Below are 22,508 nucleotides of genomic sequence, written 5' to 3'. Positions count from 1 at the left end.
ACAGAAATGTTTTTCATGTCCTCTAAGGTCAACCATATGGAAAATCGAATTTTGCAAAAAAAAGATTTTATTGCTAAACTGATTAAATTAACAGATATTGTGGCATTATCGCTAAACAAAAGGAGCTAAATTATTTCCATTGCAAAATATGATTCATCTGAAACTGTGTGTGCGTGTCTTTGGGCAGGTCCTTCTTAAATGCCTGAAAAAGCGTGGAAGCTTTGTGATTTACTGTTGGGTAGCTTCGGTTAGAATAGTCCCAGAAACACGAATCAGACTTTGCCACATTTAAAAATGAATGACATGTTCTGAAAAAAAATTCAAACTGCCCTAAATAGTTTGTCTGAAGTCAATCTGGAGACTAAAGAAACACTTCGATTCAGGGAGAAACTGGAACAAACCACTTAATAAAAGTTTTGTATCAACCTAAATACGTGCTCTGGATCTCAGAATTATGGGTTCCTTTCCAAAACCTCATAACTTGTCCAGAGCTTCATTTCTTCAGTTCTTTATTCACTTTAACACCTACATTGAAAAAAACCTTCAATGCACCCGCTCTCATTCCTGTCTTTCAGGAAAATGCTGCACGAGTTTGAAAAGCACAAAGATTCATGCTTCACGAACATGATTGCATGATGTGTCTGTTTGATTTATTGTGTCGATTTGGAGGTTTTCTGTGTTGGAGCCTCCTAATCAGTGAGCTTTAGAACCAGATTCGATCTCGACCACCGGCGTTAATACAAAGCAGCAGTACAGGATGATAGATCGCTAACCAGACCATGGATAGAGATGTGAGTTTATTTTGCTATTCTTGGTCTGTCACCTTATTTACCCAGCAAACTCTGGGGACAGGATGCAGAAAAGGGCAAAGTGCTGAGTGAATTTAGTGTGGTATAAATCATGCTTTGTGTTATTTGGTATAACAAAGGTGGAGTCCATTACTCATCAAGGCCGAACAAAGCACCAACAAGAATTTACTAAGCAGTGAGATAATGGGTTTCTTGTTGATGGAGCTGAGAGACTGCAAACAAACACACACACACACACACACACACACACACACACACACACACACACACACACACACACACACACACACTGTAGATTGCAGATGATATACTCAGGACATTTAGCATATTGTTGCTCTTGCAGAATAACTCAAGCTGACATTCAGTTCATTTGTGCACATGAACTGAATATTTATACGTTCCACTAAATGCAGCAGTATTAAAGATCCTACAAACAGGGATTGAGAAGTTATCTCTGATAATTCAGTGAGCAATCGTGTGCATTACTCTGTGTATAGTATGTTGCATGTCTAAACGTACTGTCTGCATTAGAGCATATACTGTAACGCTACTGCAGGTGACAGCTTTTAGTGGCAATGTCTTCAGACACGCAGACTTTAATTAACTCCTGCATGTTACTTTAACTGATACATCGTTCTTCATACATGCTCACTGCTGTGCATCATTAAGATATACTTGTCAGATAACAATCCAAGAATGTTTTATGATGGATGTGCTCATTGGCTATAGTTCAATGTGACTTTACAGCAGATTTGTTTTTCCTGTTATTTGGGTCAGGTAAATGCTGGGAAGTTAGTGATTTAACTCCCGGCACTCCACAGAGGTTGTATTCCAGCTGTGAAATAGCAAACTGAGTTATGGCACACCCATCACTGCCAAACTGCCCTTCAGCAAGACACTGAACTTTAGAACTGACAACTAACTGTGTCACTGCACTGTGTGCTGAACTTCACTCTTTGAAATGTCTAGTGTGGAAAAGGAAAAATTCTAGCAAGAAGCAACTGCACAAGTTTAAAAACAGCAGTAAACAGAACCATTACCAATACAATGTCGTGCTCTTAGCTGATTTTGAGTATTCAGGATTGCTCAGAAAAAGGAGAATCTCAACACTGACAGATTAGCCTGGCATACAGAATAGAAAGCTCCTGTAAGCTGACAATCAGAAGGCATTTCAACGTACAGCGAGACAGATGTGCTGACCACATAAATTCTTGATCCAACTCTCTCTAGATCTGTAGCTTCAAATCTTGCAGATAAACACACTGATTCTGAGTACTGACAGTTTAGTCTACACACAACAACAACAAAAAAATAAAATGTAATTATACAGTCCCGAACAAAAGTTTAAGACCACTTGAAAAATGGCAAAAGAAATCATAGTTTGCATGGTTGGATCTTAACAAAGTTCCAAGTAGAGCTTCACCATACAACAAAAAGAAATGGGACTGAGACAAAACATTATTTTTGAGCATGCAATTTATTGAAAACAACACTTAAACTGAAGCAGGCTGTTTTACAGCTGATCAAAAGTTTAGGATCACACCTCCAAAAAACCCGTAAACCACCCCCAAAACAGAAATCAAAATTTCAAACATGAACTCAGTAATGAGTAGCTATACTATTGTCCATTTTTGTAAACATCGCTTGCCATCAAAGGTTCTCATTTGGATTTGGATCAGGGGAGCGTGCAGGATGGTCCAAAAGAATGATGTTATTCTCCTGGAAGAAGTCCCTCGTGTGTACTGCAGCATTGTCCTGTTGATAAACCCAGTCGTTACCACACAGATAACAGCCCTCTGTCGTAAGGAATGCTCTCTGCAACATCTGGACATAGCCAGCGGCGGTTTGACGCCCCGGCACTTCCTTCCACTGAAGGAAAAAGCAACCCAGACCATTATGACTCCCCCTCCACTGTGGCACACAGAAAACATCTCAGGTGGGATCTGGTTGTCATGCCAGTAACGTTGTAAACCATCAGGACCATCAAGGTTGCATTTTTTCTCATGAGAGAAGAAAACTTTCTTCCACCTTTCAATGTCCCATGTTTGGTGCTCTCTTGCAAAGTCCAAACGGTCAGTTCTGTGGCGTTTAAGGAGACGAGGCCTTTGAAGATGTTTTTTGTTTTTGAATCTCTTCAGTGTCACATGCCGTCTGACGGTTACGGGGCTGCAGTCAGCACCAGTAACGGCCTTAATTTGGGTGGAGCATCATCCAGTGTCTTGATGGACAGCCAATTGGATCCTCTGGCTCAGTGCTGGAAAATTCTTTTGGGTCGTCCACTTGACTTTTTTGTTCCGTAACCCTTAGGATCATTTAAAAAATTCTAAATTATGCTTATGCAGTTCAACAACCCGACCACATTCAAAAAGGGAATGCTTTTTTTCCTTTGCCATCATGACATCATGACAGTGTGACTACCTGATAGAAAATGACAATGAATCCACATTTTTACACAGATTTGGCCTTTTAAGGGCCGTGTGGTCTTAAACTTTTGATCAGCCTGTTTCAGTTTAAGCGTTGTTTTCAATAAATTAGATGCTCAAAAAAATGTTTTGTCTCAGTCCCATTTCTTTTTATTGCATGTTGAAGCTCTATTTAGAACCTTGTTAAGATCAAACCATGCAAACTATGATTTTTTTGGCCATTTTTCAAGTGGTCTTAAACTCTTGTTCGGGACTGTATATATAGGGTCACTCCTCACTCTGCCTTGTTCCCAAACAGTAGCAGCGTCAGTATAATATAGCTGTCAGGTAATTATCAGAGAATGTTGTATGATGGATGTCCTCAGTGGCTGTGACTTTATAGCAGATTTGTTTTCCTTGTTATTTGGGTCAGGTGTTATTAGCTGGTTATGGTCCGGTACTATAAATCAAGTTCGACGCACCCCGGATAGTTTTTTAAACTTTATCTTATTCAGTTAAGATACAGTGGGGCAAAAAAGTATTTAGTCAGCCACCGATTGTGCAAGTTCCCCCACTTAAAATGATGACAGAGGTCAGTAATTTGCACCAGAGGTACACTTCAACTGTGAGAGACAGAATGTGAAAAAAAAAATCCATGAATCCACATGGTAGGATTTGTAAAGAATTTATTCGTAAATTAGGGTGGAAAATAAGTATTTGGTCACCTCAAACAAGGAAAATCTCTGGCTCTCACAGACCTGTAACGTCTTCTGTAAGAAGCTTTTCTGTTACCTGTATGAATGGCACCTGTTTGAACTCATCATCTGTATAAAAGACACCTGTCCACAGCCTCAAACAGTCAGACTCCAAACTCCGCCATGGCCAAGACCAAAGAGCTTTCGAAGGACACCAGGAAAAGTATTGTAGACCTGCACCAGACTGGGAAGAGTGAATCTACAATAGGCAAGCAGCTTGGTGTGAAAAAATCAACTGTGGGAGCAATCATCAGAAAATGGAAGACATACAAGACCACTGATAATCTCCCTCGATCTGGGGCTCCACGCAAGATCTCATCCCGTGGGGTCAAAATGATCATGAGAACGGTGAGCAAAGATCCCAGAACCACACGGGGGGACCTGGTGAATGACCTGCAGAGAGCTGGGACCAAAGTAACAAAGGTCACCATCAGTAACACACTACAACGGCAGGGAATCAAATCCCGCAGTGCCAGACGTGTTCCGCTGCTGAAGCCAGTGCATGTCCAGGCCCGTCTGAAGTTTGCCAGAGAGCACATGGATGATACAGCAGAGGATTGGGAGAATGTCATGTGGTCAGATGAAACCAAAGTAGAACTTTTTGGTATAAACTCAACTCGTCGTGTTTGGAGGAAGAAGAATACTGAGTTGCATCCCAAGAACACCATACCTACTGTGAAGCATGGGGGTGGAAACATCATGCTATGGGGCTGTTTTTCTGCCAAGGGGACAGGACGACTGATCCGTGTTAAGGACAGAATGAATGGGGCCATGTATCGTGAGATTTTGAGCCAAAACCTCCTTCCATCAGTGAGAACTTTGAAGATGAAACGAGGCTGGGTCTTCCAACATGACAATGATCCAAAACACACCGCCCGGGCAACAAAGGAGTGGCTCCGTAAGAAGCATTTGAAAGTCCTGGAGTGGCCTAGCCAGTCTCCAGACCTCAACCCCATAGAAAATCTGTGGCGGGAGTTGAAAGTCCGTGTTGCTCGGCGACAGCCCCAAAACATCACTGCTCTCGAGAAGATCTGCATGGAGGAATGGGCCAAAATACCAGCTACTGTGTGTGCAAACCTGGTAAAGACCTATAGTAAACGTTTGACCTCTGTTATTGCCAACAAAGGTTATGTTACAAAGTATTGAGTTGTATTTTTGTTATTGACCAAATACTTATTTTCCACCCTGATTTACGAATAAATTCTTTACAAATCCTACCATGTGGATTCATGGATTTTTTTTTCACATTCTGTCTCTCACAGTTGAAGTGTACCTCTGGTGCAAATTACTGACCTCTGTCATCATTTTAAGTGGGGGAACTTGCACAATCGGTGGCTGACTAAATACTTTTTTGCCCCACTGCATGTACATACACGGGTGTTTTTTATATCAGCAATTTTCTGCTTTAATTAAAACAAAACAACTTAAAAATTGGAAAGTGTTGTTAAGATTGTGCCAAAGCAACAGGCAGTGATATAACAATCAGAGGATCAGGCAGGTGAACAGGCAGGCATAAAGCAGATAAAGGCCCACACTGCTTTTTCTTGTTGATGCTGATAGTAATGGTATTCGTGGGAGCCAGAAGCTGTTTACGATGAAACATTTGTTTGTGTCTTTTAACATGGTTTGCTTCAAAGAGGTAAAAGACCATATTTATCTCTCATTTGTGAGGAAAACTTTTAAAAAAATTATATCATAATCATCAGTGAGTAAGAAATGTGCCCCTGATTGTAATGACTCACGAGCTTGTAGGTGCTCAGATCAGCGGTTCCAGTGTCCATGGATTGAGTGGGCGTGTCTGTGAGAGCACAAAAATATACATCACCTGTAAGAAAACAGATTGTGTGCTATATTTATTGCTGCTCTATGCTTAAGTTCAAAACTGCATATGCTTTGTGGAAGTTGGAGACACCTCTTAGAAAGAACCACAGTTTTCCTCCTTTAGCTCAAATGATGGAGCTTAAGCTCGGTATAACACAGGAAGGATTTCGCTGCCACTCAGTTTCCCAAATCTGATTGAATAAAACCCCAATATGAATAATTTCATGATGTAAATGAACAGGACGCTGGTGCATATGCAGTCAGTCTACATAATAAGTCAGTCTGAATAAGCCAGCTTCATTGTTCGCACACATTCCTCGCTGCACAGCACTTTTTCTTAGAGTGACAGTTTTTCACCTATAATTATGCGCACTGCTTCTGCAACACAATGCTAACCTCTATTTTGCCAGATCACTATTATCACTGTTATTACCTTGTTGTCACTGCTGTGTTTGCTCACCTGCAATGGCATTTTGTCTGTCCGTCTTTGAAATTAGGCCGCGCTGAGACTGGGGATGTACATGGATGTGTACAACTGTGATTAAATATGGGTTTTCAGCAAAAAGTTAAGACAGCTACTGGTTCCATAATTGCAGGTAAAAGAAGAAAAACAAAAACATGAATAAGTGAGACCTTGAAAAGAGCATCATTTTTCAAAAACTAATGTAAATTTATGAGGAAAACAAAGCTGTGAGGTTGATTGTGAAGCTTCTAATCAGAGTAGAGCTTATGTTGCACTTCTTTTTTTTTGCATTAAAAAATAGTGCAGTGTATTTAGACAAAAAGAAGTGAGGATGAGGTGACAGCTTTTGTGCATTCAACACAATGGACCCATGCAAATACATTACTGGTTAAATCATCAATATGGCTCCGTACTCGGCTGTCACAACAATTTGATCCAGTCTTGCAAAGTGAATCGGTGGCAAAACTCTCCACATTTTTGGGAGTTAATTTGTGCTTTTATAACATCAAATACTATTCAACATTTTGTCATAATGTACCACTTTGTTCCCAGAAAGTATCTAGTTCTTTAATATAAATGTAAATATGTGACATTATGAGTTTTTCCTTGGAGTACGTATAATTAATTCATTTTATTACATTTTTATTTTGTTTTACCCTAAATTTCCCCAAAAAGTGCCATCACACGCAGGTGAATAATTTATATTTTTTCCCCCTGGCTCGCCTTAGATGAGATTAGCAAAATTCTTGCTATAATGAATATTCCTATCATTAGTCATTTCTTCATCTCTGGGTAGTGCACTGAATTTGACCTCCAAGTTTGATGTTCTGATGTGTGTCATCCAGTACAAAATCAAATTTAATTCATTGCTTTCTTCTGCTGGAAATTATTAATATCAATCTTGCTGAACTCATGTCCTATCTTTGCTTATGTCATTACCTCTGGCTGAACATACTTTTGTCATTTATTTGATCAAAATCTTTCTGTATAGAATACAGCTTAATTGATTTATACTTCAAGAGATTTTCCAATTAAAGTGACAAATCCAACTAGATAGAAGACATGCTGTAGAGGCAACGAATCATTTAAAAGATTACAATCGCCCCTCAGATCTCCTGTGCTCCTGATTGGGATGAGAAGATGATCACATGAATAAATGAGCAACGTTTGCACATAAGAGTCTAAAAAAGAGAACACCTGCACATTTTTTCTTTACCAATCATGCTTCATGTTTGAAAGCACACAGATGAGCTATTGTTCTATATAGATAAAAATAAAGGGAGAAGCCTTTAGTGAATGTACTTGTATAGCTCCTTTTAACAGCAAGGTCATACAAAGGAACAATAACAACACAGGACTGCAGAAAATACATATAAAGGACGTTATATAGCTTACTATATATATATATATATATATATATATATAAACAACACCCAGCACGCCCCTGCGGGCGGTTTATCCTTCAAGCTCGGGTCCTCTACCAGAGGCCTGGGAGCTTGAGGGTCCTGCGCAGTATCTTAGCTGTTCCCAGGACTGCGCTCTTCTGGACAGAGATCTCCGATGTTGTTCCCGGGATCTGCTGGAGCCACTCGCCTAGCTTGGGAGTCACCGCACCTAGTGCTCCGATTACCACGGGGACCACCGTTACCTTCACCCTCCACATCCTCTCGAGCTCTTCTCTGAGCCCTTGGTATTTCTCCAGCTTCTCGTGTTCCTTCTTCCTGATATTGCTGTCATTGGGAACCGCTACATCGATCACTACGGCCGTCTTCTTCTGTTTGTCTACCACCACTATGTCCGGTTGGTTAGCCACCACCATTTTGTCCGTCTGTATCTGGAAGTCCCACAGGATCTTAGCTCGGTCATTCTCCACCACCCTTGGGGGCATCTCCCATTTTGACCTCGGGACTTCCAGGTTATACTCGGCACAGATGTTCCTGTACACTATGCCGGCCACTTGGTTATGGCGTTCCATGTATGCCTTGCCTGCTAGCATCTTGCACCCTGCTGTTATGTGCTGGAGAGATAGAGATATATATATATATATATATATATATAGACATATATCTGGATAGCGTAGTGGTTAAACTACACGCCTTTGGAACAGAGGATCGCAAGTTCGATTCCTGCCTGGGGCGTCTGTATCCAGTAAGGGTCCTAAGGCTAGACCCCCTATGCTAAGCAAGCCTACCGCAGACATGAGCGAGACAGATAAATATGAAGGCATGCCGGCTCGGACGTCGCCCGGACGTCGCCCGGATCAACAAGGTCCGCGTCAGGGCACCCTGACGAAAAGTGGGCTACTGGAACAAGAAGGCATCGGTGGGCAAGGGACGAAAACAGGGCGTTGTTGGAATGCTACTACGCAAGTAACCCTGGCGGAAGGGGCTACATGAATAGGATGAGGGACCTATGGATTCTTCGATACCCAACATCCACAATGACGGCGAAACAACTAGTAGCTCAGTGTTCCAACATTCGAAAGAAGGGACTGCTCTCACAGCTAGAGATTGACGAGGTACAACACAAATGCTACGGCAAGGAGGAGTCAGGACGCCAGGTCAGGGGGGAGATATCATCACCCCCACCCGAGATTGGGTACATAGCCCCAAGTGCGATAGGAGAAGGATCGTTGAGTGCGAGAGGAACTGACCTGAAAAATAGGATCATGGCCAAGCTTGAAACCTGGATCCCCCGTAGCCGGTTACCAAGATTACGTGAAGTACCCTCAGAAGGTCTGCTAGATGATGTTAATGCAGCACTATGGGCAATACCTACAACCACAATTACCGACACTAACAAGCTGATCTACAATACGGCAGCAGTGATCAGTGAGATGCTTGGTTACAAGTTGAACAGCCACAAGGGGCAGTACCCTCCATGGAGAAGGAGGCTAGAGGGCAAGATCAAAGTAGCACGGAGGGAGGTTAGCCAACTAACAGAGTTGCAGAAAGGTGCGACAAATAAGGTGCCTAAGAAATACAGCAAGCTGTCCATACCTGAGGCCTTGGAAACTGCCAAGCAAAGACTCACAGCCTTGGCCAGCCGCTTGAGGAGGTACACCAGAGAGATAGAAGGCAGGAGAATAAACCAGCTGTTCTCCACAGAACCAGCAAAGGTGTACTCTCAGTGGCAAGGGAACAATAAGAGAACAGCACCACCAAGGCTGGAGACGGAGCAATACTGGAAGAGCATATGGGAGAAGGATGCAACCCATAACGGCAATGCTCAGTGGCTAGTGGATCTGAGGGCAGACCACAGCGACCTCCCTGAACAGGGTCCAGTAACCATCACAGTGGCAGATATCCAAGAAAGGGTCTCCAGTATGAAGAGTTGGACAGCACCAGGGCCCGACATGGTTCACGCCTACTGGCTGAAGAAGCTGACTGCACTCCACGAGCGTCTGGCAGCACAAATGAACCAGCTGCTAGTTAGCGAGAGACACCCGGAATGGCTAACTGAAGGCCGGACGGTCCTGATCCCCAAGGACCCCAAGAAGGGACCGGTCCCCTCCAACTACCGACCAATAACCTGCCTCAGTACTACATGGAAGCTCCTGTCAGGCATCATATCGGCTAAGATGAACAGGCACATGGGTCAATACATGAGCGGGACACAGAAAGGAATTGGCAAGAATACCAGAGGTGCAAAACACCAGCTACTGGTAGACAGAACAATCAGCCGAGACTGCAAGACCAGACTGACCAACCTGTGCACTGCCTGGATTGATTACAAGAAGGCCTATGACTCAATGCCCCACAGCTGGATACTGGAATGCCTAGAATTGTACAAGATCAATGGGACCCTAAGAGCCTTCATCAGGAACTCAATGGGGATGTGGCGTACAACACTAGAGGCCAACTCCAAGCCCATAGCACAAGTCACCATCAAGTGCGGGATCTACCAAGGAGATGCTCTGTCCCCACTGCTGTTCTGCATAGGCCTGAACCCCCTCAGTGAGATCATTAACAAGACTGGCTACGGATACCGACTACGGAACGGAGCAGTTGTCAGCCACCTCCTGTACATGGATGACATCAAGCTGTATGCCAAGAGTGAACGAGACATCGATTCACTGATCCACACTACCAGGCTATACAGCAATGACATTGGAATGTCGTTCGGACTGGAGAAGTGTAGTCGGATGGTAACAAAGAGAGGGAAGGTAGTCAGAACTGAGGGGATTGAACTACCAGAAGGCAACATTGCAGACATAGAGGACAGTTACAAGTACTTGGGGATCCCGCAGGCGAATGGGAACCATGAAGAGGCCGCTAGAAAGGCTGCAACCACCAAGTACCTGCAGAGGGTCAGGCAAGTCCTGAGGAGTCAGCTGAATGGTAAGAACAAGATCCGGGCCATCAACACGTACGCCCTGCCCGTGATCAGGTACCCTGCTGGGGTAATAGGCTGGCCAAAGGAGGAGATAGAAGCCACTGACATAAAGACAAGAAAGCTCCTGACCATGCATGGAGGGTTTCACCCCAAGTCCAGCACCCTGAGGCTGTACGCTAAGCGGAAGGAAGGGGGCCGGGGACTGGTGAGTGTCAGCACCACAGTCCAGGATGAGACAAGGAACATCCAAGAATACATTGGGAAGATGGCCCCAACTGACCGAGTGCTCAGTGAATACCTCAGGCAGCAGAAACCCAAGAAAGAGGAGGGAGACGAGGAACCATCATGGAAGGACAGGCCCCTGCACGGTATGTACCACCGGCAGATAGAGGAGGTGGCTGATATCCAGAAATCCTACCAGTGGCTGGACAAAGCTGGACTGAAAGACAGCACAGAGGCACTAATCATGGCAGCACAAGAACAAGCTCTGAGTACAAGATCCATAGAGGCTGGGGTCTATCACACCAGGCAAGACCCCAGGTGCAGGCTGTGTAAAGATGCCCCAGAGACAATCCAGCACATAACAGCAGGGTGCAAGATGCTAGCAGGCAAGGCATACATGGAACGCCATAACCAAGTGGCCGGCATAGTGTACAGGAACATCTGTGCCGAGTATAACCTGGAAGTCCCGAGGTCAAAATGGGAGATGCCCCCAAGGGTGGTGGAGAATGACCGAGCTAAGATCCTGTGGGACTTCCAGATACAGACGGACAAAATGGTGGTGGCTAACCAACCGGACATAGTGGTGGTAGACAAACAGAAGAAGACGGCCGTAGTGATCGATGTAGCGGTTCCCAATGACAGCAATATCAGGAAGAAGGAACACGAGAAGCTGGAGAAATACCAAGGGCTCAGAGAAGAGCTCGAGAGGATGTGGAGGGTGAAGGTAACGGTGGTCCCCGTGGTAATCGGAGCACTAGGTGCGGTGACTCCCAAGCTAGGCGAGTGGCTCCAGCAGATCCCGGGAACAACATCGGAGATCTCTGTCCAGAAGAGCGCAGTCCTGGGAACAGCTAAGATACTGCGCAGGACCCTCAAGCTCCCAGGCCTCTGGTAGAGGACCCGAGCTTGAAGGATAAACCGCCCGCAGGGGCGTGCTGGGTGTTTTTTTTTAATATAGTTTGATTTGGTACAGTGATGGTAAACTGACGCTGTCAGTTCTGAAGTTTTACATATCAGGAAATAGAATCATTTACCAGGTTGTAACCTTATTTAAATACAACCTCAGATACACAACAATATATGACATACTGCACTATACCACTGCTACAACAGAAATGAAGCCAAAAGGAAAATGCAGTGTGTGAAAAACTGAGCACTGCCCATGATTCAATAACGTGTAGAACCACTTTTAGCAGCAAAAACGTGAAGTAAATGTTTTTACTTTATCAGTGTCTCACATTGTTGTGGAAGACTTTGGCCCACTCTTCTTTACAATGCTGTTTCAGGTGAGGTTTGCAGACATTCATTTATGGACAGACCTCTTGAGGTCCCACCGCAACATTTCAATCAGGTTGAGGTCTGCACTTTGACTGGGCCAGCACAGTGATTCTTTCTTTTTCAGTCATTCTGCTGTTTATTTGCTGCTGTGCTTGTGATCATTGTCTTGTTGCATGACCCAGTTTAGTCCAAGCTTCAGCTGTCAGACAGATGGCCTGACATACAGAGGGGTTCATGTTTGACTCGATTACTGCAAAGTGCCCAGATCCAATATCTGCAAAACAAGCTCAAATCATCACCCCTGCACCAACATGCGGACAGCTGGTGTGACGTATTTGTGCTGGTTTCTTGTGTTTAGTCTTCACCAAATGTAGCACTTTGCATTGTGGCCAAACGCTGATTTGGATTCGCTCTTGTCTGTCCAGAGGACATTGTTCCAGATGTCTTCTGGTTTGTTCAGAAGTGTGTGTGTGTGTATATATATATATATATATATATATATATATATATATATATATATATATATATATATATATATATATATATATATATATATACTACTTTATTTTTACAACAACTTTACGATGCCTTGTTTTGCCCTCACATGGGTTTTAGCCTTTAAATATATCCTCTTGCTCTTAGCCGAGCTTTTTAATATCTCTGATATTTTCATCTGCCCAAAATAAAAGGTCAGTAAAAGGATAAGAGATTGAAAAAAGAACAGCACTCAACAGTTGCCTTTATGTTGCATGGTAGTGTTGTGACTCTGGAACAAGTTGGCTACAGCTCCTCCTCACTGTCCTTTTCCATTTGCAGAGGCATGAAATGATGGCGTATAATGGGGCGCGCAGCTACTTCAGCTATACCAACTGCTGGCTAGATGCCAAATTGGAAAAAAGTGAGTCGGTTCAAAAGAGGAGCTGTCTGTGGTATCCTTGGTAACTAAAATTGCTTAACATTTTTTCTCAAAGGTCAGAAGAAAAACGGGAAGAAGTGGAGACTTGGATTCCTCCCCCACATCTGAGACTTCCTTTAAGCTTATTTAGTTTTCAAGGTGTCCTTTGAGAGGGAGAGCGACAGAACCAAAGGGAAGGTGACAAAGATGGAGGGGCTCTTCACCCTGGCTCTCTCTCATCATCATGACAGGGAAAAGAACGGAAAGGAAGACGGATTTGCTGGCACATACTTATTCACCTTCCAGTACCAGACTTCACTCGTTGTATAATAATGAAGAGAAAATGAGTACACTCTTTAATATTTAACGTAACATTTTGGGAGCTCGCATTTGAGACTATTAGTGAGATGCTACTCACAGCTGAAAGTGTATATTTAGGTGGCCAGTAAGCGCAGCACAATGGCAAGCATGCGCATGTACAAATGTAATTTCCTTTGGAGAGCCAAAAGCCTCTAGAGGCTTTGTAGCTGCATTACAAATCAGGTCGCCATGGCTGCCACCATAAAGGAACTCCATTAAATAATTGACAGGGAGCAGAAAATGGCTAAATGCATAACAAGCAGGCATAAATCCATTCAGGAAGGAAAAGTAGATTGTGTGACAAGATGGAGCGATTTACTAATGTGACAGAGAAGTTACTTTTCCGTACTTTAGTTTTATGTATGTTTTGTTGCCACGTGTTTCTGCATGTAGAGCAACACTGATGTTGGATTTAGGGGCCATGCAGTGCCTCCTACATTATCCACATTTTTGTATGGTCACTGACTCTCACGCCCTCATTATAAAGGGAAGATCATCAAACTGACTTTGACTGAGGCTAGCTGGAACACCAGTAAAAACTTTAGTTGGGATGCATATATTCCACCCTTGAGTCTCATTGGTGCACTTTCCTCAGATACTTTAATCCCAGCTGTTTTGTTTTGTCACCGTTCTGGTTTAACTCAATGCTTTTGTGTTCCAGATTTTTTTTGCCCAGCTTTTTAATTCTCCTTTATTCCTGTACCCTATTATCTGCCCCGCTCAGCTCTCTTCTGTTCTCTGCTGTTTTTCCTTTGTTGTCCAAGGACACCCAGCTCTGACTGGGATGGACACAATGACTGTTGGAAGTGGATTTCATTTATCACTGTGGCACTAATAGCTGCCCATCATCCCTATTGCCGTGAGAGCCCTTAAACCTCCAATAGTGACAGGTGGTGAGTTGTGTAGGAAAGGCCATAAAATATCCACCCAGAGGGTTTACAACAATTAGGAGGAAGTAAAACAGACATAAAGGATTTAAAGTCTGATGAGGGGAAGTGCTTTGTGAAGCTAGGTGTGTCTTGTAAGTATACAGGGTGACTCTGTAAATAGGTCAACAATAGAAAATGGTTTTCATTGCTACATAATTAACAAAATAGAACAAATCCAACAGATTTTAAAGGGTCAGGGATGTTATCGGTGAGCACTGAAAACCAGGATTGTTTTGGGACCCCAAAGCAGGTTGAGAATGTTGAGAAGGATTATAGATAACTTTTGTCTCAGATCTGTCCTTGAGCTGTGTTCAGCATGCCCACATTTCCCCGTGGTGCCACATGGATAGTTAAGTGCTTACAGGACAATACAGTAGTAATCAATTTCTGTTAATCTCAGTCACAAGTCTGGACATGGGTGGTACCGTATACACATGTGAGTAACAGTTTGATTGCAGCTGTTGCAATATTATAACATGGGTCAGTGTGGCTACCATGGTATACACCTTTTAATGCAGCTGAACTGGAGAAAAAAATGAACGCTAGAGGGGTATAAGTTTAACATTCAGTCAGATTAAAAGAAGTTATATAGACTCACTGACCACTTTATTAGGTACACCTGTTCAATTGCCCCTTAACACAAATATCACAGATACCTACTAGCAACTTGATGCATTTAGGCATCTAGACTTGGTCAAGAGGACCTGCTGAGTTCAAACTGAGCATTAGAATGGGGAAGAAAGGTGATTTAAGTGACTCTGAACATGGCATGGTTGTTGGTGCCAGATGGGCTGGTTCGAGTATTTCAGAACCTGCTGATCTGGTGAGAATTCCCCACATTATCTCTAGGGTTCACAGAGAATGGTCCACAAAAGAAAAACTAACCAGCAAGAAAAAGTTCTCAGGGATAAAATGCGTTGTTGTTGCCAGAGTGGTCAGACTGCTTCAAGCTGATAGAAAGGCAACAACAACTCAAATGACCACTTGTTACAATGCAGAAGAGGAATGCAGAAGAGCATCTCTGAATGCACAACATGTTGAATCTAGGCTACAGCAACAGAAGAGCCAACACGTTCTCACTCCCAAAGCGTAATATTTTACGCTAGGTGACAAACCGTCAAAATATTATGCTTCTGGGCGCCCAACATGTCCATAAATGACGAGATCAGAAAAATGAGGAAACATGAGAACCGTTTGGAATCAATCTACACATGTTCGTTCATTTTACTTAAATCACTTTGGAAAACTATTTAACGTCATTAAATTGCTGGTTAACGCTAGGGATAAGGTTATGGTTAGGGATAAGGTTATGGTTAGGGCTGGAATACATGGCTGGAATGTGTATTACCGCGGGACCATCATTCTACTGGATTTCACCAATAACCCGGCGTGTAGCATAAGAACGCAGAAGGTCACCTTTCGCGTTCCTCAGGAACACCGCGGGACGTGAAACATCGTTGGGATGTTACTCGAGAGTGAGAATGGGCTGGAAGACCACATTGGGTGCTGCTCCTGTCAGCTAAGGATAAGCTACAACACAGGCTCACCAAAACTGGACAAAAAAAACAAAGACTGGTAAAACAGTGCCTGGTCTGTTGAGTCAACACTGAGATGGGGTCCGAATTATATCAACAGTTCAGGCTGGTGGTGATGGTATAATAGTGTGAGGGATGTACTTTAGAACCAACTGAGCATGGTTTCAGTCCCACATCCATCTCTTTAAGATCACAGTGGGCCCAGCTCCTGATGGCTGCTTCCATGAGGATAACGCACCATGTTACAGAGTTCAGATCATCTTGAATATGGCAGTGAGTTCACTCAAATGGCCTCCACTGTCACCAATCCAGCACAGCACCTTTGGCATGCAGTAGAGGTTCACATCATGGATGTGGATGAACTGTGAGATGCAATCATGTTATTATGGAAAAACACCCTCTGAGGAATGTTTCCAGCACCTTGAAGATTGCAAAGTGTTAGCTTGACAGGTAAAATAGAAACTTGCAGGATAAGATCAAAATGTAGATTATTGTCAAAATGTTGTGGTCGCAAAGAAACTATTAATGTGCAAAAGTTGTCTAAATGTTTCAGGTTGGACTAAAGCTTCGGTCCAGCATTGCCATGTTGTGTGTGTGTGAAATGCAAAAACACAAAACAAAACTGCAGTCACCCCCTCAACACTTTTTTGTCTTATCAGTTTAAGAAAAGGAAAATTAAGGTGTTATGTTTGTTGTCAGTAACTATAAAGTTTGCATAAATTTGGCTTATCAACTTTTTTTTCTCTTAAAAAAAATCCTTGCCTTAAGTAGCAATTCCCTCCTCGACACATTGGCTGAAATAAAATAATAGTTATTCACAGACTGGCTGGAGGTAATACACAAATCTGAGGGAAGAATTGTGTCTGTCCAGGGATGACTCAGTTTAGCTTATGTAAGAGTCTAAATGTGATTAAAGAAACAGCTCTATTATTATTTTACTCACTCATTCTCACCTCACCACGAGCAGAAATCAGGCAAGAGAACAGAACCTGACCTAAACAGGTATAAGTGTGTTAGAACAAAAATGCTTAATTGTGTGTAAAACCCGGAAAAAGACGAAGCTGCTCCTTTGCTTTCTTGTTGAAAATTCACGTCGTGCTCTGTCAGAAGAAAAGCAGCTCAATTTCTGTCTTATGGTGCTTCCTCAAATAGAGCTGAAGCGCTCCTTGAGGACTTGACTCGTTGTCAGATGTCGGAGAAATGTTCCAGAGCTCTCACTGAACACATCCGTTGTGCTTCAGCTGAAGAAAGCTCAGAATAAATAAATGCATGTGTTGAACAACTGTACTCTTTATTTTATTTTTTAATTATCATATCCAGAGGTCAAACCTTACATTTGTTTAGAGCTAGTCCAGCTCATAATACCTTTATTACAACACGGTGTACTTAACAAATCAATAAGCAAACAAGCTTTTCTACGGTATATCTTGCACACAGCTGACACTCGAGTGAACACTGAACTGTGTTTTCTGAGATCTTCCCATTTTCAGCACTCTCGTTCACTTTAGATAAATCAAACCAAGCTCATAAAGCAATGAAGCTGCATTTCTCAAAAAACGGTTTGATTTCAGGTGACGTTTGCACCTCTCTGTCCGCTCGCTTAAATCACACGCAGATGAATTCAGAGATCTTCCAAAAACGGGCAACACTTAAAATTTTTAAACTCATGTTGACCCCCTCCCTGCACATTTGTGCTTGATATAAGAATTATAAATGGCTTAGTGAAGGGACTTCAGTGGAAAGTTTCTGTGGGAAAAAAGGTATTCTGACAGACACAGAGCTCCAAATTTACCACCCTGTCTCTCAGCCAATGGCTTGGATAAATATTTCACCATGTTTCCCCTCTCAGAAGTAAAAGGTTTGTGAGGCTCTCCTGGAGATGACTGACGACTGTTGCACAAGAGGGCCAGTTACAGTGTTTCAGAGCAGAAAATAGCACACTATATTGTGCTCTATGGGGTAGCCTAGTGGAGGTAATGGAATTCTCCATTAGCTTGGACATTCTGGTTACCTATGGACAGGTAATTCCTGAGGGCCGCTGTATCTACCAGAGATGTGAATAAAAAAATAATTTAAACATCACTGACTGTGTTCAGGTCACACTGTATAGGAGGTGATTATAATCCACTGCCACTGTGTATTTAGCTTGCGCTTTCATCATATTGCAAGGTTCAAATATGGTATGCATTTTGAAAAATGCTCTAGATTTCTATTCAGACTTGCAGATGGTCCAGCAATGCGTAAGTCTTGAGCCACCTCTTGTTTATGTTTTCCTATAAACAGGAAATAGATGCAGCAATTTACTTATAACATGCAAATGGAGAGGCTGTTGCTTGGGAGGTAAAGCAGGTCATCGTTTATTCAGAAGCTTGGTGGTTCGAAGTCTGGCTGCTCCAGTTTTCTTTGGGCGAGATCTTGAACCTGGAGTTCAAGATTGGACTGTGAATGTTTTTTTTAGAAAACACTTATATGAAGTAAAAAGCATGAATGAGACATGTTGTACAAAGTGCATTGAAAGCTTGAGTAGAAAAAGCACCATATAAGAACCCTTTTAAATAACTGGAAATACAGTTCAATTCTAACTTGAAAGTCAATATTTGCTATGACCACCGTTTTTCTTCAACACAGTCCAATGAATGTGGATGATCTTTGCTGGGTTTTTTCCTATTTCTTGAAGACATGACTTTCAGATACTGTTCATCTACTGTAGTTAGTTTTATAGGCCCTCCATCTATCCAGTTTATTGAGATAAACTGCACACCATGGTGAGATATACCAGGTTTTTTGATAATAGCTCATTGGGAATCACCTTGCTGGTGCAAAAATACAATTTTGTGCCTGTCAAACTATGTCTGTCTTTTGCATTTTTTATAGATTCAGCTAAAGAAACGAGAACATATGATATATTTTTAAGACAGACTGCTAGTAACCGAGTGCATAAAATGCTATTTGGTTCTTGTCTGTCTAGAGACAACACAGGTTTATCCCTTTAGTTAGGTAACTTTTTGACGCTTGAATGAGTGACAGGTCAATGTTAAGTAGCTTAATAATAATAAAAAAAAATCCACTATATTGACTGTAAATTTGTTAAAAAGAAGCCAATGTCTAAAGAAAAACTTTGAAAGAACACCAGGAAGCTTGCAAAAAAATAAAAATAAAAATGAAAGTCTGGGTCCTTGGTTCAACACTTTTGCACATCCCTGTGTATGAAAATAAAAGTTCTGTATTTTAATATCAACATTGGATTAAGTGACTGTGTGTAATGTGGGAGACATCCCTTGTAGCGATGCTGCTTGGTTTCTCAGCTCAGTTCTGTGGCGCACTTATGTTTTTTGTCTCACTCTGACAGTGCTCATAATGTGGCAGCGTGTCAGTGCTGGGGACTAACTGTGTTCAGCTGGTGAACACAGGAGTTAGTGGAGAGAGGGAGAAAGAACAGTATACTTTTATCTCTGAGCTGAATGCATGTTTCTGCCATATTAACCTATCACTGTTACGTTGTACGCGGCAAAGGGAACTACACGTACATGTTTTTTGCCGTTGTTATTGTTTCTTGTTACCCTGCCTCTCCAGGGTTAGTAAAGTTCAATTTTTAGAATGCAAAAATAAGAATGATTAAACCCACAGATGTTTGCATCAGCACATCCTGCTGCAAGATATGCAAGAAGCAGTGTAATGAAGTGTCAAAATGCGTGCTCTCTTAGCCAAACCGGCAGTCATTTGTCTCCAGAAGGACGATGAGAGGATTGTGTGTCCAATGAGAGTGTGCCTGGAAACAGCTCTTCCTTCTAAAGGTCTGAAGATGAGTCATGGTGGCAGAGAACTGCCCTCCACCCTCCACTGACAAACAAATATCCCCCCAAATAAGCACCACAAACACCAGTGTGTGAATGTGTGTGTGAATGGGTGGATGACTGGATATGTAAAGCGCTTTGGGGTCCTTAGGGACTAGTAAGGCGCTATATAAATACAGGCCATTTACCATTTACCATTACCATCTTCATTACTGAGTAATGGATTCAGAGAGGAGTGTTGCATTACTGCGTATCTATTATGAATTCCGTAGAAGCATGGCACGTACTCATCTTGGCTCTGTTTCATATTTATTTGACATTGTTGTCTGTGTGTTTAGTCTCCCCTGTGAAACTTAAGTACATTTTAAGTGAGGGGTGTAAACTACTCAGATTAGTGGAGGGATTAGAAGAATGAACACAAAGTAGTTGTTATATAACGTCCACTGAGGACGGACAACCTGAGCTGAAGGATCTTGGAGTCTGACAGTGTGATGGTGCGCGGCACACAGTTTACATGGAAACTGAAAAGTTACTGTCTCGTGTAACCAATGACAAAAGTAACCTACACCAACGCAACTACCAGTTGTAGCTGTATCTTTTTCTTTCTTTCTTTAGTGTCGCAGTATTTTCTACCACCGTCAGCCCACAAGACCTGCCATGGGCGACAACATAATGACACCTGTCTCAGATAAACGACTGATGTTTCATTCAGCGTGGCAGTTCTGATACGAGGCGTGTGAGGCTTTTTAAAGCCGATTAAAAAAAATCTGATCTGGGTTAGATGTCTGTGTGTGTGTGTGTTGGTGGTGAGGAAAGGATATAATAAAGCGCTCCTAGCAAAGCGCTAGTTGTAGCCCTGGTGTCCATTCAGAGTCATTCTGATTTAGATCAATACCACTTGCATTATGTGTTGGCACTAGTTAATAGGCACCAGTGTGCATCAGAGGTGCTGGACTAGAGAGCATTTTGACATTTTGTATACCTTCACTCAGATGTGTCTACAACCAGCATCTCTTAAAAACGCACTAGAAATGATTTCTGAGGAGTGTTATAATGTTATTTGACAGCCAAGTTTGTTAATGTCCATACTTAATCTGAAGGTAACAGAAAATGAGCTGCAGATGGCAGCGAGCTCTGTAATATTTGTGACTAGCATAATACTAAGCTGTACAAACACTGGAGAAAATGTTTAAAGATGAAGTCATATTTTAAAGCTACACCTGACAAGCTAAACTTTTAAAAACCTGTCAATAGAGTAAAGACCCAAGTCGAAAAGCACTGAATGTAATTTGACAGTGAATCACAGCGATCCTTACCAAGTTTTTTTATGTTAGAATTAACAGCAAAGCAGAAATCAGATAAATAGCCCGGAGAGTGGAATATAGAGTTTTCATCAATGACGCATCTGGTGCTGATGAGTGCTGCGGGCGTGCCGCCAAAACATGCAGTGTCGTACACACAGATTTATCATTTTGTGTGAATAGTGGCTATTTTCCCAGTTTTGTACAAATCCGAGCCTTTCACACCTCATTTTGTCCGTATTTTTTTTTCCCTGACACCTCCAGCTGCTATTTGAAACCACTGAGCTGCCTGTTTGATTGATGGCTCGTTCTCTACTTACCAAGCTCAAAGAGCCAAAGAAAAAGCAGCAAATAACCCTCCGGGCAATGACAGAGCTTAAGACCTTTCATCCAGATGTCTGTCTTTGAAATGAGGGGACGTTTCTTTGATGCTACCACACTACAAGCCTAAAAGGGTGGATTGTAAATGATAAATGAATAATAAGATTTTGTTTTTGAGATGACAGAGAGAATATATTAGATGAGGAGTTTAAAACAAGATGTCAATGTGACATCAAATGCTTTTAGTACTTGCTAATGATGCTTCATTTGTCTCCTTTTCTCGCAGGTATCTGGGGATCACACGACCTCTCACCTACCCAGCCCGGCAGAACGGTCAGCTGATGGCCAAGATGATCCTGGGAGTCTGGCTGGTGTCAGCATCCATCACACTGCCGCCTTTCTGTGGCTGGGCCAAAAACGTCCACACAGCCGGTGTGTGCCTCATTAGCCAAGACTTTGGCTACACCATCTATTCCACAGCTGTGGCCTTTTATATCCCTATGCTGGTCATGCTGGTCATGTACTACAAGATCTTCAGGGCAGCTCGCAAGAGCGGCGCCAAGCACCGCTTCACCAACCTTTCACGACGCGAGCGTCTCGAAACAGTGGCTAACGAGGCTCTCCGAATGCAGGGCCTGAAGCCGCCCGGCGTGGCAGAGGAGTGTGCCGCATTGTCCCGCCTGCTGACCCGCGAGCGCAGAAACATCTCCATCTTCAAGCGGGAACAAAAAGCGGCCACGACACTGGGGGTGATTGTGGGCGTCTTCGCCGTGTGCTGGCTGCCCTTCTTTATCCTGTCCACCGCCAGGCCCTTTATCTGCGGAGTGGAATGTAGCTGTGTGCCCATCTGGCTGGAGCGCACGCTCCTGTGGTTAGGTTACGCCAACTCCTTAATGAATCCCTTCATCTACGCCTTCTTCAATCGAGACCTGCGCTCCACTTATCGTGACCTTCTCCGGTGTCGCTATCGCAACATCAACCGTCGGCTTTCCGCCGTGGGTGTACACGAAGCTCTCAAAGTGTAAGGCCGAATGGTTAAAGTCGCTGCTCTTGGACACTCGGTGCTTAAAAGGCGACACATAAACAGCCGGCCTGCAGACAGACACGGCCTAACGGGATAAAAGTCGGTGTTAGTGGCTCGCTGCAGACAGCACAATCACTTCAGTGTGTGAGTCAGTCATTCTATTTTGGAAAGAAAATCACAGAGCGTACTTGATGGACTATTCAAGTCGACACTGCTTTTGTGCATATGCCACAATTCCATCCTGTTCCAGATTTATGATGGAAT

At 42.9% G+C, this 22,508-nt stretch overlaps 1 protein-coding gene across 1 annotated transcript in view; it reads left to right on the top strand.

The window, feature by feature from the left end:
- Nucleotides 1-22,245, top strand: part of htr7c (5-hydroxytryptamine (serotonin) receptor 7c) — a 33,705-nt gene extending 11,460 nt beyond the window's left edge. The window contains exon 2 of the mRNA XM_085367794.1: nt 21,507-22,245. Coding sequence (XP_085223920.1) covers nt 21,507-22,245 — 739 coding nt within the window. The remainder of the gene's footprint in view (nt 1-21,506) is intronic.
- Nucleotides 22,246-22,508: the final 263 nt, after the last annotated feature.

The sequence above is a fragment of the Diplotaxodon limnothrissa genome, linkage group LG12 (assembly GCF_057381915.1).
Source record: "Diplotaxodon limnothrissa isolate DT_005_m linkage group LG12, D_limnothrissa_male_GT1.1, whole genome shotgun sequence".
Classification (NCBI taxonomy): Eukaryota; Metazoa; Chordata; class Actinopteri; order Cichliformes; family Cichlidae; genus Diplotaxodon; species Diplotaxodon limnothrissa.
This window is presented reverse-complemented; position numbering and strand designations above follow the sequence as displayed.